The sequence below is a fragment of the Podarcis raffonei genome, chromosome 11 (genome assembly GCF_027172205.1).
Source record: "Podarcis raffonei isolate rPodRaf1 chromosome 11, rPodRaf1.pri, whole genome shotgun sequence".
Lineage (NCBI taxonomy): Eukaryota > Metazoa > Chordata > Lepidosauria > Squamata > Lacertidae > Podarcis > Podarcis raffonei.
The window spans coordinates 42,390,528-42,405,245 of NC_070612.1; the positions used below are offsets into that span (position 1 = coordinate 42,390,528).

The following is a 14,718-nucleotide window of genomic DNA, read 5'->3' on the forward strand; positions in this document are numbered from 1 at the left end:
CTGCAGTAGCACAACAGGACACCTTCATCTGCCCCAGCTGCAACAAAACATGTCTCTCCTGCATCAGTCTCTACAGCCACTGCAGGTGCTGTAAGCTTGACCTCAACCCCAAAGGAGCACTCCTCCATTGTCTCCTGAGACAGATGGATGCCAACCAATCTCATTAACTCTTGTTTAACACTTTTTAGTTTCTATACTGACTGGTTGAGCAGCTCTGCTGCCCATTTTCTTACAGCAGGATGTGATTCCAGGTACCTAAACAAAACCTACATTGCTGTATTTAAACTGCTCCCCACTTAATATTTTTGCAAAGTTCAGGAGCCCTAGTTGCTTTTTCCTTTTCTGTTTGAAACCATTATTCATATTTTTTTTCCCTTATTGTTCTCATGCAAATGTTAATTACTGACTGAGCACAAATCTTTGTGCCTGAGCACAAAACTTTAGTGGTAGTCCTCCCACAGTTGAATAGCAATGTCCTATCACTGCATGTGGTTTATGGAGAATTGCCTGGTGAGCTCTGAGAGGAATTTGCAGTCACATTTCTCCTTCCTACCCAGCCAATTTGCTGTTGCAATGAGCTAAGCTATGGTTTGGCTTAGCATGTTGTCCAAACCCAAGCTTGTGGTTTTGCTCTCTCCAGACTAACCATGAGGGGTAACCAAGATTTGACCTATGGCATTCAGCTCATGGTTTGTCCAGCAGAGCAACATACCATGACGTAGCTCAGTTTAGTGCAGCAGCAGAATAACTTGGGGGGACGGGACATACATGATCTCTCTGGGAGCCTGCATTCTCATGTTTGCACATGTTTGTTCGTATAAGAAGCATTTCTCCTTCTCTCCAATCTCCTGCCATCTGCACCCCTGAAAGCTTCATTGGTGGAGGGAGAAGGTCCTGAACCTTGTACAGGAGGGCTGTTGGAAGAGGGTGGAATTGGGTTTAATGATCCCTAGGACTCAGTTTAATGATCCCAGTGTAAATGAACCACAACTGGTACACTTCCACCAGCATCACAAGCCAATCCCAACTGCACTTTCAGAACAGCTATGCCAAAGGCTGGCTACTACTCTGCTATTTGATAGCGTTATCCTCTTGTAGCATCAGTGAAAACCAGTGTTTTGTCATGCAATGATCTACAAATGTATATTGAAAACAACAATGTCAGAGGGGAGAATGAGAAGCAATGTTTCTTCACTAGTCATAATGGAGGCGGAGGGATGCACCAGCTGTAAGACATGAAACACAATCTCCGTGCTGATCCTGATAGTCCAAACTGTTGTCTCGGTGCTATTAGGATCAGCGCTGAGGGGAGGATATAAAACAGCAACTGCTGCCTTCAAACTCCATGCTGGTTGCTGTCTCTCTGTATGAGAGAGAGAGAGAGATGGAGAGAGAGAAAAACAGCCATGAGCAAAACTACCATCTGGCCAAATCCTGGCTTTCACAGAAAGCAAGCATCAGGAGTGGGGGGCTAGCTGACACTAATATTAATCTGTGAGAGAAACAGGATAATATACAGATTGCATCAACCCCACCCATTGCAAAAGTGAGCTGGTGCAGAACACAATCCGATTATTTTTTTTTTCTATTTTGACACTGCAATGATTAACAGCCAGCTTGTTTAATTGGATAGCCATGATTAGAATAACAAGGGGGTTTGTCCACACTTCCACTTGTGCTGTACCTAGAAAGCAAGGGTCTGAGCGGTTTCCCCCTTGTCCCGCTCCTTTCCAAAGGAAAGCCTGCTCTTTAGTGAGAAATCGGAACAAATGGCAATCAGTGCAAAACCCCAATTGCTGTTTACTCCGACTGAGCACTAAAGAGACGTTTTCCACAGGGGGAAACAGCGGGACAGGAGGAAGGGTGGATAACCACAAAGTCTCATGACACCTTAAAGACTAATGAACTGATTATATAAGCTTTCAAGACTACAGTCCACTTCATCAGATTTATGAGGTGTTATCCTAAGTTTCAGATACATGTACACATGATGCGGAAGACAGAGATTGTAAACACTGAGAGCAGAAGAAAATGCTGTTTATTATTATTGTTTTGTTTATTAAATTTCTTTACCACCCTTAATCTGTTTCTACTGAAGGATAGCATCCTATATCTTTTGAACCATTTTCAGCAGATACTTGCCCAACCTTTTCTTGAAATCATCCACAGCCGGAAGCGCGATCTCGCCGCAAGCGGGGATTTTACCGTGAGTTATTTGTGCCATATGCTCAATTGCTCACATGAGCTATGAACTGAGTAAGCTGCAATATTACCATAAGAAGATGTCAGGGACTGGCTGGATGAGGAAAAGTGGCGGGAGCCTCCTGCCCAAGAGCCCCCAGGGAGAACACAGAAGATGACAACTTAGATCTCGGATCCTGGTGGTGGGACACTGAAGAGACAAGCTGGGACAAGCTGGGAGGTGCTAGAAACAGGGGGGTTGAGTGATCAAGGAGGGTCAGGAGAAGGAGGGCCTCCCAGTACAGGGTTAGAGGCTGAGAACCACAGTGTGAGCACAGATTCAGACAGAGAGAAGTCAGAGGTTGGCCCTGCTACGCATCAGAAGGACAGTCCCAGTCCTGCTGGCTCGCCTCTGACTCTTCTATCAAGGAGAGTCCTGCACGTTGCTGAGCAACAGGCAAGAAAGGCCCAGATTAGGAGCTCGCCCCCTCGACACAGCCTTTGTTTGCTTGGGAGGGATCCAGAGTGAAAGGCCAGAGGGTGGGAAGTGGAGGTAGTGGTCAGTTTCAGCAATGTCTTAACTGGATTAAGGCAGGCCAGAGGACTCTGCTGTGCTGTTGCTTTCTGTTAATAAAGAGCTACGTGCATTCTGTGCCTTCCCTGTGTGTGCCTGCCCTGTGGTTGAGCTGGCTTGTTGACAACTCCTTGACAGAAGATAAGGGCCTTGCTGGATCAAACCAAAGGCCTGTCGAGTCCAGTGTCCTGTTTCCTACAGTGGCCAACGAGATGCTTTTAAGAAGTCCACAACTAGAAAACAAAGGCAACAGACCTCTCCCACTGTTGTTCCCCCAGCTCAATATGGGGATAATATACTGGCCTACATTTCTTACAATGTTCTTGTAAGAATTACTAAGAATGTAGTACACATGAAGCATTTATGAGAAGTACTACATCAATTTATTAAGAACTGAACAGACAGCAAAATGATGCTGAGCAGTGGAAATTAACAAGGCAGCCCAGTGAAACAGCAGATAAGCAATTTAGGACTCTTCAATCCATTTCTGACACTGTGCATGCTTTGGATTTCCTTATCTCTGTGTCTAGCTTGTTTCTGTCTGTATATTTGACTAGGTACTATCAGGTATGGCTTGCTTCCTTCGTTAAAAAAAAAGAAAGGCGGTCCTCTGCCTGAACATTCTTTATCTGCTCTCACACATCCACAAAACATCGACTGAAACACAAAGGAAGTGACAAGCCCCGGCTACTACTCTCTGGTCAAGAGTTAAGTGTGCAAAAACAATTCTCTTTACATATGATGGATGTTAAACAATTACTAATCTTAAATTGCAGCTGCGCAGCTGGAGAGGGATGTGGAGGCTGCTCAAGAAGATAAATGAATATGACAATTTATTAAAGATACATGGTTAGTGCTTGATGCTGCGGTGCTCTCTAAGCAAGAAGCAATGGATTAGCGTGACTTTGAAAAGAGGAGACAAGTAATAGAGTGCCAAAGTGCAGGAGGGGAGCTACAATATACAGAACATTTTAGCTGGAAATGGGTAATGCTGGCATGCCATTGGAATGAAGAACTGCTTTGAAAAGATGCTTCGCTTTAGAGGTAAGGAAGGTGACACTTGATGCTGCTATTTAAAAAAACAACTTGGTTTCACAGAGAGGACAAGGGGGAAAGTTCTGCAAAAGGACACAGGCAAAGTCTGGAGATATTTAGGGGTCATTCACACCTTCTTTTGTGCCATGCTTTCTGGCACAGGTCCAGGATTTCTAAGTCCGTGTTCAGGATGGTGGTGGCTGAGGTTTATTTTGTGCTGGCGCTTTTCCAGGGAAAACCTGTGTTTTACCGCTGAATCAGAGCAATCCACTGAAAAGCTACTTGCCGTTTGCTCTGATTCATCAGTAAAATTTGGGTTTTCCCCAGGGGATGTGCTAGGAAAAAACAAAAGAAAACAAAAGAAACCTTGCTTGGACACAGACCTGGAAATCCCAGACCTGTGCCTAGAATGCATGGCACAAAAGCAAGTGGGGTGAGCCCTTAGCCTGCAATCTATACTGACTTCTGAGTAAACATGCATAGGACTTTGCATTTATTACACCAGTTTTGAAAAATCTGCACTGGCTGCCAATGAGCTACTAACTAAATGAAAAGGTGGGTTTGTTTTTTGCTGACATTTAAAGTCCTAAACAACTTGAGAACAGGATTCTTAGCAGAAAGCCCCTCCCAGGGCAGGCCAAGTGGATCTCTTCTACAAAAGCCTTGTAGGTCATGCCATGACTAGTAGATTGTAGTTACAGATAGGTAGCCGTGTTGGTCTGCCATAGTCAAAACAAAAAAAAAATTTTCTTCCAGTAGCACCTTAAAGACAAACTAAGTTAGTTCTTGGTATGAGCTTTCGTGTGCATGCACACTTCTTCAGATACAGTAGATTGTACTTGGCAACAATGCAGAAACGGGCCTTTTCGGTCACACCAGCCACCCTCTGGAATGGTCTCTCCAGCTAATATGTGAGGCAGAGATTGTACTTCAGTAGATTGTATTCAGTAGATTGTACTTGGCAACAATGCAGAAACGGGCCTTTTCGGTCACACCAGCCACCCTCTGGAATGGTCTCTCCAGCTAATATGTGAGGCAGAGACAGTAATGACATTTAAAGACCTCTTACAAACTTTTACGTTTACCGAAGCTTTCCTGGACTCTGGCTCTTAATTTTCTGGTTTTGTATATTGCTCAGTTTTATTGGTGTTCTGTTTTTATCTTGCTTTTAGAATTTTTTATTGAATGTTATTAATTTGTTTTTTTGTAAACCAAGGTTTTTTATTATATGAAGTGTTATTAAAATGTTATAAATAAATATCAATTATATTTATTATATGAAGTGTTATTAAAATGTTATAAATAAATATCAGTTAGGGCTGCACTGTTCAGAGGCTATATTGTAGGCAACACTGGGGTTAGCAGTGAAGTCTGTGGAAGGCAAATAATGTGTGTGTGGCAAAGTGGGGCAGGCTTATGGGGCAACGTCAATGAAGGAAGCCCTCTTGGTTTCAGAGAAAGGTATTCCAAAAGTATAGCTTTCCTTTCAGAACTTGGGGCAATGGCCACGGACCAGGGAGCTCCCTCTGAGATGCGCCACACAATGCAGAGAAGCTGCTGTTTATAAAGATGTCAAAAGCTCCCTGGGTATGTAGAGTTAGTCATGCAGTTCTCTGGATTGAGGCCCGTGTTTAAAAAGGACTGAGCATCCAGAATTTCAAATGGTTTCAACTTACAGCCAGATTTTCTGAAGAGCAGTTTACCAGGCATAATGGAAGCTGAACATCTTTGAAAATGCAGGCTTTGGGTATATCACTTTGACAGAGTGCCTGGGTGCATTAACAATTGAAAAATATGATTAAAATATCAGACGGAGAGGGGAAAGGGAGTTTATGGAAATCATCTTTTTTCTATTTAGGGAAAGTAACGCAGCACTGTATTCCTAAATTCCTATTGTGGTTTATCTCCAGAAGACATATTCAATTACTGTATCTGTATTTCAAGGGGAAAGTGTTCCAAGCACAGCGATCCAATTAAACAAATTGACTGTTTAAGGATTCTAATGTCAGGAAAAGGAAGCCAGATTCTGTAAAGGCAGGGTGTGCAGGAAAATGTGCCATTTGAGCAAATGTCTCCTGTCATCTCATTCCTTCACCCATCTTGTGTTTTCCTGAGACTTGCAGTAGCTATAAACTGCACTGATGTTTGCTTCCAGTCAATTGAGCAGTATGTTGGGTAAGAAGACAAGTAGTGAGGAGGTGAGGTTGAAACCAAGTTCCTTCCCTTGTGATCTCCCCCACTGCACAGCTCAGCTGGTTGGCTGGGAGTGAGCTAAACAGTAGACCATAAAGAAGGCTGATCGCCAAAGAATTGATGCTTTTGAACTATGGTGCTGGAGGAGACTCTTGAGAGTCCCATGGACTGCAAGAAGATCAAACCTATCCATTCTTAAGGAAATCAGCCCTGAGTGCTCACTGGAAGGACAGATCCTGAAGCTGAGGCTCCAATACTATGGCCACCTCATGAGAAGAGAAGACTCCCTGGAAAAGACCCTGATGTTGGGAAAGATTGAGGGCACAAGGAGAAGGGGACGACAGAGGACGAGATGGCTGGACAGTGTTCTCGAAGCTACCAGCATGAGTTTGACCAAACTGCGGGAGGCAGTGGAAGACAGGAGGGCCTAGTGTGCTCTGGTCCATGGGGTCACGAAGAGTCGGACACGATTAAACAACAACAACAAGGAAGACGCGGGTGGCACTCTGGTCTAAACCACTGAGCCTAGGGCTTGCCGATCAGAAGGTTGGCGTTTCGAATCCCCACGATTGGGTGAGCTCCTGTTGTTCGGTCCCAGCTCCTGCCCACCTAGCAGTTCGAAAGCACATCAAATGCAAGTAGATAAATAGGTACCGCTCCGGCGGGAAGGTAAATGGCATTTCCGTGTGCTGCTCTGGTTTGCCAGAAGTGGCTTAGTCATGCTGGCCACATGAGCCAGAAGCTGTCTGCAGACAAACACTAGCTCCCTCGGCCTATAGAGCGAGATGAGCCTGCAACCCCAGGGTCGTCCGCGACCGGACCCAACTGTCAGGGGTACCTTTACCTTTTAGGAAGAAATGGGGCTATGGAAGGGCTCAGGATATTGGGCAAAGCTTGGAAGAAGATGCCCCATAGGCTGAGCGATCCCCATCCCTGCATTAGAGGAACAGGACCATCTCAGAAGACAACTGGTGCACGACCATGTCTCCATCAGCAAGTTTGAATGGTACTTGGTTTTTGTTCTGGTTTAGAGCTCTGGCATTAGGGTGTGCCATTTTAGGAGGTGAAAACTTATATATTCTTTATTGAAAAATAAAAAGTACAAAACTACAAGAATCAGAGACAAAAAAAAAGAAACAATAAATAGTACAAATGTAGGAAACAAAGCAGAATTTTTGTGTGTGTACATTACAAAAAAGGGGAAGAGGACTTGTTATTGTAGTTAATCAGACCGTAATCTATTGTTTATAAAAATTAATTCCAAATATCTTTAAATTTTAGGGGGTGAAACTTAATTTTTGTGAATTTCTTCAGTAAGGGAGTCTTAAAAATATGTTTTTTTGGAGGTGAGGAATTCAAATCTACTATTATTTTTGTGATTAGACAACATTGAGCCTGGTAAATCATTGAGCTTGGTAAATCCCACAGGTTAGGATGTTGGTAGTAATAGCGCATTTATGCACTTTTTTAATTAGACAAGTTTAAAACCATTGAATGTTCCACAAAACATAGAAAATCATTATTTTCATGTACCAAGCAAAACTAAATTATAAAAATTTGACCAAAATATATTTTGAATTCCCAAGTCATGTCACAACTTTTTTGCACTTCTCATTTTTGGAATTTGAAAGTAGAAAAAATTAACAAGCCCTACTCTGGGGTGCAGCACATGTCTGGCTTCAAAGAGAATTTCCTTTTGTGAATAATGATCTTACATGAAGCTTTAGCAAACACACAAAGCATTTCATCAATGGCCAAATCCAAGAAGTGTTTTCTCTGGATAGCCATACATCTCCATTTGATTTAGCAGCAATGAATGAGTGAATGGGAGGAAATTGGATGCTAAAAGCTCTTACATAATGGAAGGGATAACAAGAACATCTTTCAGCCTCAACATTTCATTTGCTTGTTCTTTGTTTGCTTAGGGCCAAAGCATATGCAATGATGTCCACAGATAAGTACTTGCCTATATAATAATGTGCACCCCACAACTCCCTTTTTGCTGCTAGGAGTCAGAGCTGATGAACCAGCAACACACCTATGATGTCCACCGATCACTGACATGCTAACTCTATTGTAATGATCTCAGGCAGGCAAGAATTAACAACTCTCTGGCAGTTTTACAGTTCGTTTATTTACAAATTACATCCAGAGCACAGCTCCGGGCCTGCTGCCCTTTGCTACAAGTTGGGCACTCTGAGTCTCCGCCCCTATCGCAACACGTAGGGTGCCAAAGTCCAGTCCTTCCTCTCTTGCATTTTTGTAGCATCTTAACACTTTCAGCTCTCCTGGTTTAGGGAAAAGGTGGGTGAACTCTCCCCTCCCCGCTTTCAAATGACACTTCCTCTGAATGCTGTCTCCCTCCTGGTTGCATAGCAACCGCCTCAATGTCTTCTATCTCCTCCCCTCCCTCTTGCCTGTGAGCTCTCTGAGTCTGGGAACTCTTGATAAAGGGGGGCCGCACTAACCCCCTCCTGCCCTGTCTGTGGCTGCGATCTCTCGCTTCCAGAGTCAGACTCTTACCAGGCGTTCGATTCAGCCACGTCCCTGACACCTATGCAGAAAGAGGCCAACTCACATGAGACGTAACTGCTATCATTATCATCATTATTCTATACTGACTTTCATCCGAATATCATAGGGTGGTTTACAATATAAAAACACAAACATATATATGATAATAACAAACACAAACAATACCACTCCGCCCCCCACTTAAAAGGCCACAGATTGCTTAATTAACCAAAGGAATCTTTTTACCTGGCACCTATAGATATTTGGAACGCGGGTGGCGCTGTGGGTTAAACCACAGAGCCTAGGACTTGCCGATCAGAAGGTCGGCGGTTTGAATCCCCGCGACGGGGTGAGCTCCCATTGCTCGGTCCCTGCTCCTGCCAACCTAGCAGTTCGAAAGCACATCAAAGTGCAAGTAGATAAATAGGTACCACTCCGGCGGGAAGGGAAACAGCGTTTCCATGTGCTGCTCTGGTTCGCCAGAAGTGGCTTAGTCATGCTGGCCACATGACCCGGAAGCTGTACACCGGCTCCCTCGGCCAATAAAGCGAGATGAGTGCCACAACCCCAGAGTTGGTCACAACTGGACCTAATGGTCAGCAGTCCCTTTACCTTTTAAAGATATGTAACGAAGGTGCCCAGCAAGCCTCCCTGGGAAGAGCATTCTGCAATCAGTGAGCCACCACAACTATGAGATTTGTATGTGCCTGAGGACTACATATCTGAGCAAGCCTTTATGGCATGCCTGTTTTGGCCCTATATGCCAACTGGCCAACATCAGGTAGAAGCATCGTGCACAATGCACCTCCACCTAATTGTGGCAAATCCCCCTCTGCCTGCTGCAGTTCCTAACCCCCTGGGAATCGAAGGGGAACAGGAAAAGGCCCTTTCAGAAGCTCCTTCCAGAAGCATTCTTCCCCTCACAGTTATCAGGATCTACATTTTTTCAAGTGCTGAGAAAATGTGACATCCCAGTCACAGGAAAAGCTCCAAAGTGAAGATATCTAGATCCTGATATCTAGACTGATTGAACAACCTCATTATCTAGAACAGGCTTCCTCAAACCCGGCCCTCCAGATGTTTTTGGCCTACATCTCCCATGATCCCTAGCTAGCAGGACCAGTGGTCAGGGATGATGGGAATTGTAGTCTCAAAACATCTGGAGGGCCGAGTTTGAGGAAACCTGATCTAGAAGGCTGGAAGGAAGGGGAAATCTGGAGCAAATGAGAATTCAAAGAGGCTTGAATCTGTGATAGTATAGCTGGCACCAAATTGTACTTGCACAGAAACGTACCATGCCAGAAGTGAGTGCATGAAATTGGATTTCTAGAGGCATGGTGTAATGGAGGGCATAAGCCAAATTATGGTCAGAAATGAAAGAATTAACAAGCAGTTGTTTTTTTAAAGGCTGTAGACTGTAGGCTGCAGTATTTTGCCATTTTGGGGATGTGCCATGAAGAGAATGTCTCACTAACTACCGTTCTTTGGCAGAGACTTATTGTTTTACTTAGGCATATTTTCTTGGGTAGGAGAAGAGATCAGGAAGTTAATATGCCTTTCACTTAACTGAGAAGCCAGTCAAAGACCATGACATGCAGCAATTGCATCTCAAACTTCATATATACAGTATTCATCATCGGCATACAATAGTTTTACATATTCCCAGTATTGTATCTGAAGTGTATTTAACCATGCATGCTAGTTCTTCATTAAAGTCATTATTGGAGTGCTTATGATACCTAGGCCACTGGCCAGATCTTCATTTACTGTAAATAAGTATAAATCTATTTGTTTCTCCTGGGTTTTCTCTGATATCATTTATTTGCACAGTTGGCAGAATCTCAGGTTGGCATATAAAAATTGCTATTTCCAAAAGAAGACAGAGCCAATGTGTGTGTGTGTGTGTGTGTGTGTGTGTGTGAGAGAGAGAGAGAGAGAGAGAGAGAGAGAGAGAGAGAGAGAGAGAAGCAGTGCCTAGGAGTTTTCTAGAGAGGCTTCAAAGGGCAGTATTAGAGAAACCAAAATAACACTATTTAGAAGCTGTTGTATATACGTGCGCACAAACATGTTCTGCCTGTTGACATACATCAATATTTTTAATATGACTCCAGGATATTAGATTTATTTTATGTTTAACTATCTCATCTCCTTCCCTTCTCTTCCCTCCCATTATCCCCTGTTGGTCAATCATACATTTCCTGGGGGGAAAGCAGAGGCTGTCAAGAATATTTATAGCTTTGAGAATGTTTTCTGAAGTCCTCAAGAATATATTGCACTATTCTATCTGATGTTAACATTGTAATCCATCTTTCATTCAATTGTTTCATAAGCCAAAGGCCATAATGCAGCAAGAAGTGCAATGTGCAAAGTTGTTGGTTCAAATCTTGCTTCTGACTAGTGCTCGCTATGTGGCCCTAAGCAGGCCATTATGTCTCAGCCTCAACTTTCCATCTGTAGCATGGACAGAATGGGAGAATGGGTGCAGTCATTAACAAAGTCATCTTATCCTCCTAATTCCTGGGATTAAAACACACAGTGGTACGTTTGAACCTCGTTTGGGGGCCTGAGCTGAGTTGTAAATGCTTCATTTACACCCAGTGTATACTATTGAATCATCTCATTTACCTTTGATTAACAACTTTTCTTTGAGCTGGCCTAGCTATAGCACCCGACTCAAAAGAAATTTCAAAAGTTTTAATCTTATGACATTGCTGTGCAAGGTATTTCCTTATCAAAAGACTTATTTTTAACTCGGTAATAATAATGTAACCAGGTGAAATCACAGAGAGGAAGAGGACATGAAGGAAGGAGGGAGAGAGGGAGGGAGAAACAGAGAGGAGTATTGATGCAGAGCGGAGAAGAAAATGGTTCATCCCGAAGATTAGAATTCAGATAAATTAAATCATTTCCGAATATTTTGTGTGCGTACCAAACTTTATCAGACATGGGAATGATGGAAGGAGAAAGGCTTATAAGCCTTATAAGAACATTAAAGCAAATCGCACTAAACAATACGCAGACCTAGGAATCGAGTACCTTAAAGTCAGGCGTTTGGCTTTCTTCTCTTTAACAGACAGTTCCGATTCTCGACGCGGGATCAATGGTGGCTTTTGTATAGGCGGACGTGGCAAGGGGATGTCTGGACCGATAGGTGGCAAGAAGTGATGGCACATGGAAGTGGCGACTCTCCACCCAATGCTCTGAGAAGAAGGCGCTTTGCTGGGAATTGATGAACCTTTTTCTTTGGATGCAATGAATGGGTCTTTGGGGCCTTCGGACTCAGCCTAAGAAATGAATGGGAAAGGGGGGAAGGGGGGGACAAAAGCCAAGTATGCATGATCTACTACCTAAAACAAGGTAATGACAGAACCAATCTATAAAACTTCAACAGAGGAAATTACAAATAAGACATTTTCGTGCTTAATTCTGCACTCCACAATCCACTTTGATTCACTGATCCTTCTGTAGTAAGGAAATCTGCAAACAAGGTTGTGAATGAAATGCTGGAAAGAAGATGGCTTTGGCACCGTTTCCCTTCTTTGGAACACAAACAAGATTTCAAGTGCTAATAATTGAAATGCCCATTGAAATATTAATGGATAGAAACATTAAGGAGCTTGGAAAAATCCAGCATTTTCACAAGCAGGCATTCTCAAAGCTTTCAGTCCGCACTTGACCCATATGCCTCAAAACAGTGCCACGCAAGGTCACAATCAACCACCTTTATGTTCAAAAGACAATTTTTCTTTCTTGGAAGTGAAGAGGATATTGAATCCTTTCGATTTAGCGTTAAAATATCAGTGACAACTGGTGAATACAGTTAATCTTCAAGCAACCCTTTATTAGTCCGACTACATTTTATAAGCCCATTAGTACTTGTAACAGCACACAGATGGAACAGGAGATTCTAAAATAAAGGGGGAGAAACCTGAATGTCAAATGTATTTTCCAGTATTAATGAGATCTGGATATGTGCAGCATGTTTATTAATGACATCAGGCAGCTATATCCCCTGTTTTAATTGGCCGATGTAGTAACGTTTTTAATCTTTGCTGTTGCAGCTTCTGCTTGTGTTGTTGCTCAGCGATGGCTTTGTTCCATTCCCTTTAAAACCTGCTTTTTCAGAGGTTTGAGTGAGATGGCAGGGGAACACCCTCCTGGCTTAGCCTTGTACCTTTTCATCTCCACAGCAAAATGCATGTGCTTTTCAAATACGGAAGAAAGGAAAACTCCACGTACTCCACATGCATAACACTCAAAACATTTCAGATTTCATCTTATTATAGAACGTACCTCAAACTTTTAAATGGTGAAGGTCGGTCACATGGGTTTGGATGCCAAACTAAGATCCAGCAGGGAAACAGGAGCTGGTTGATTGGGATGAGAAGAGGCCTTGCCATATACAAATCTGTGTTAAAGGGAAAAGGTAAAGGACCCCTGGACAGTTAAGTCCAGTCAAAGGCAACTATGGGGTAATAATAATATAGCCAGGTGAAATCACAGAGAGAAAGAGAGCATTCTCTCAAAGAATTATGGGCGCTATGATTTACCCTCACAGAGTTATGACATCCCAGCAAACCTTAACCATCTACCATGCTTTATTGCAAGTATTTCTGCTTGCCTGGTGAAACAATCTCCTCTCTCATCCCCCCACATGCTATACTGGGGTTTTTTCCTGCCCTCCCCCATCCCACAACCAATTTAGGAGGTGTGAGGGCGGGGGAAGCCTGTTGTGATAGTGGAAGTCTTTGTGCAGGCTTCCACAAGTGGGACCAGTTAGTTGAATCCAGCCCTCAGAGGCAAAAGGTAAAAGGTAAAGGACGCCTGGACAGTTAAGTCCAGTCAAAGGCGACTATACGGTTGTGGTGCTCATCTGCTTTCAGGCTGAGGGAGCTGGCGTTTGTCCACAGACAGCTTTCCGGGTCATGTGGCCGGCATGACTAAACCACTTCTGGTGCAATGGGACACCGTGACAGAAGCCAGAGTGCACGGAAACGCTGTTTACCTTCCCGACATAGCAGTGCCTATTTATCTACTTGCACTGGTGTGCTTTTAAACTGCTAGGTTGGCAGAAGCTGGGACAGAGCAACGGGAACTCACCCCATCATGGGGATTCGAACCACCGACCTTCCAATCAGCAAGCCCAAGAGGCTCAGTGGTTTAGACCACAGCGCAACCCGCGTCCCTTCGAATCTGTGTTATATAGAAGCAGACCCCTAGTCCCATCTAGCTCAGTACTACTGTCTACACAGGCTGGCAGTAACTCTCCAAGGTTTTATATGGGATATAATCCCAGCCCTACTTGGAGAGATGAGGGATTGAAACCTGGGACGTTCTGCATGCAAGGGAAATGTTCCACCACTGAGCTATGTTCCCTTCCCATAAAAAGGCAATGGTGTGGAGTTCAGGAGGGTGAATGAATCTTCTGATAGATCAGGGGAGGATCAAGAACTGTACCAGATCTGAGAACCAAACAAGAACTGTTTGAAATTGTGGACCTGAAGGGCATGTTTGGGTACAGCTCCATTAATTAGAATGGTTTATCAAGACATTAATCTCAGCCTTAATTCAGCCTCTGAAGAGAGGAAATTACAAAAAGTAAAAGGCTAGCTCACATGTTTTTTTTCCCAACCCAAGTCCAGAAAAGAGTGTCAGATGTAAGGTCTGTTTCCCCTCCTAAAGATGTGGCAACAGCTATCAAAAACATACATTAGAGAACAAGATAGATGCGCAGCAGACAAAATGGATTTTTACATAATTTTCCTGGCATGAACATTACCTCTGCTGGATAAAATAGCATGTGAATGAAGTCCAAAAGTCACTTTGCTCACAAGGACTCAGTGGCTCACTGTGCTACTTTCCCAGAATTTCCTGTTGCAGAAGCTTAAATTTCACATCCTGGCTCCTCCAGTAGCAGCTTAAATTGGTGCAAGCATCCCCTTATATAAGAAAATGCCTTTGGCTCAATGCCCACCAACCTATGTCATCAAAGCCATTCACATCTATGTTGCCACCGGCTCCCCAGTATAAAGAGGTTGTGCTGCCATCCTTGGAAACCACAGCACGGCCACAGTCTGGCCAATACAGTTAAGATTCAGGCTCCTGCCAACCTAGCAGTTCGAAAGCACGTCAAAGTGCAAGTAGATAAATAGGTACCGCTTCGGCAGGAAGGTAAACGGCATTTCCGTGCACTGCTCTGGTTTGCCAGAAGCAGCTTAGTC

General features: G+C 43.6%; 1 protein-coding gene across 5 annotated transcripts in view; it reads right to left on the bottom strand.

Annotated features, from left to right (window-relative positions):
• TMEM232 (transmembrane protein 232) overlaps positions 1-14,718 on the bottom strand; it is a 145,805-nt gene that overhangs the window by 40,051 nt on the left and 91,036 nt on the right. For all 5 annotated transcript variants that reach the window (XM_053407638.1, XM_053407640.1, XM_053407635.1 and 2 more), the window contains exon 12: positions 11,534-11,781. In XM_053407638.1, the coding sequence (XP_053263613.1) occupies positions 11,534-11,781 (248 nt within the window). The remainder of the gene's footprint in view (positions 1-11,533; positions 11,782-14,718) is intronic.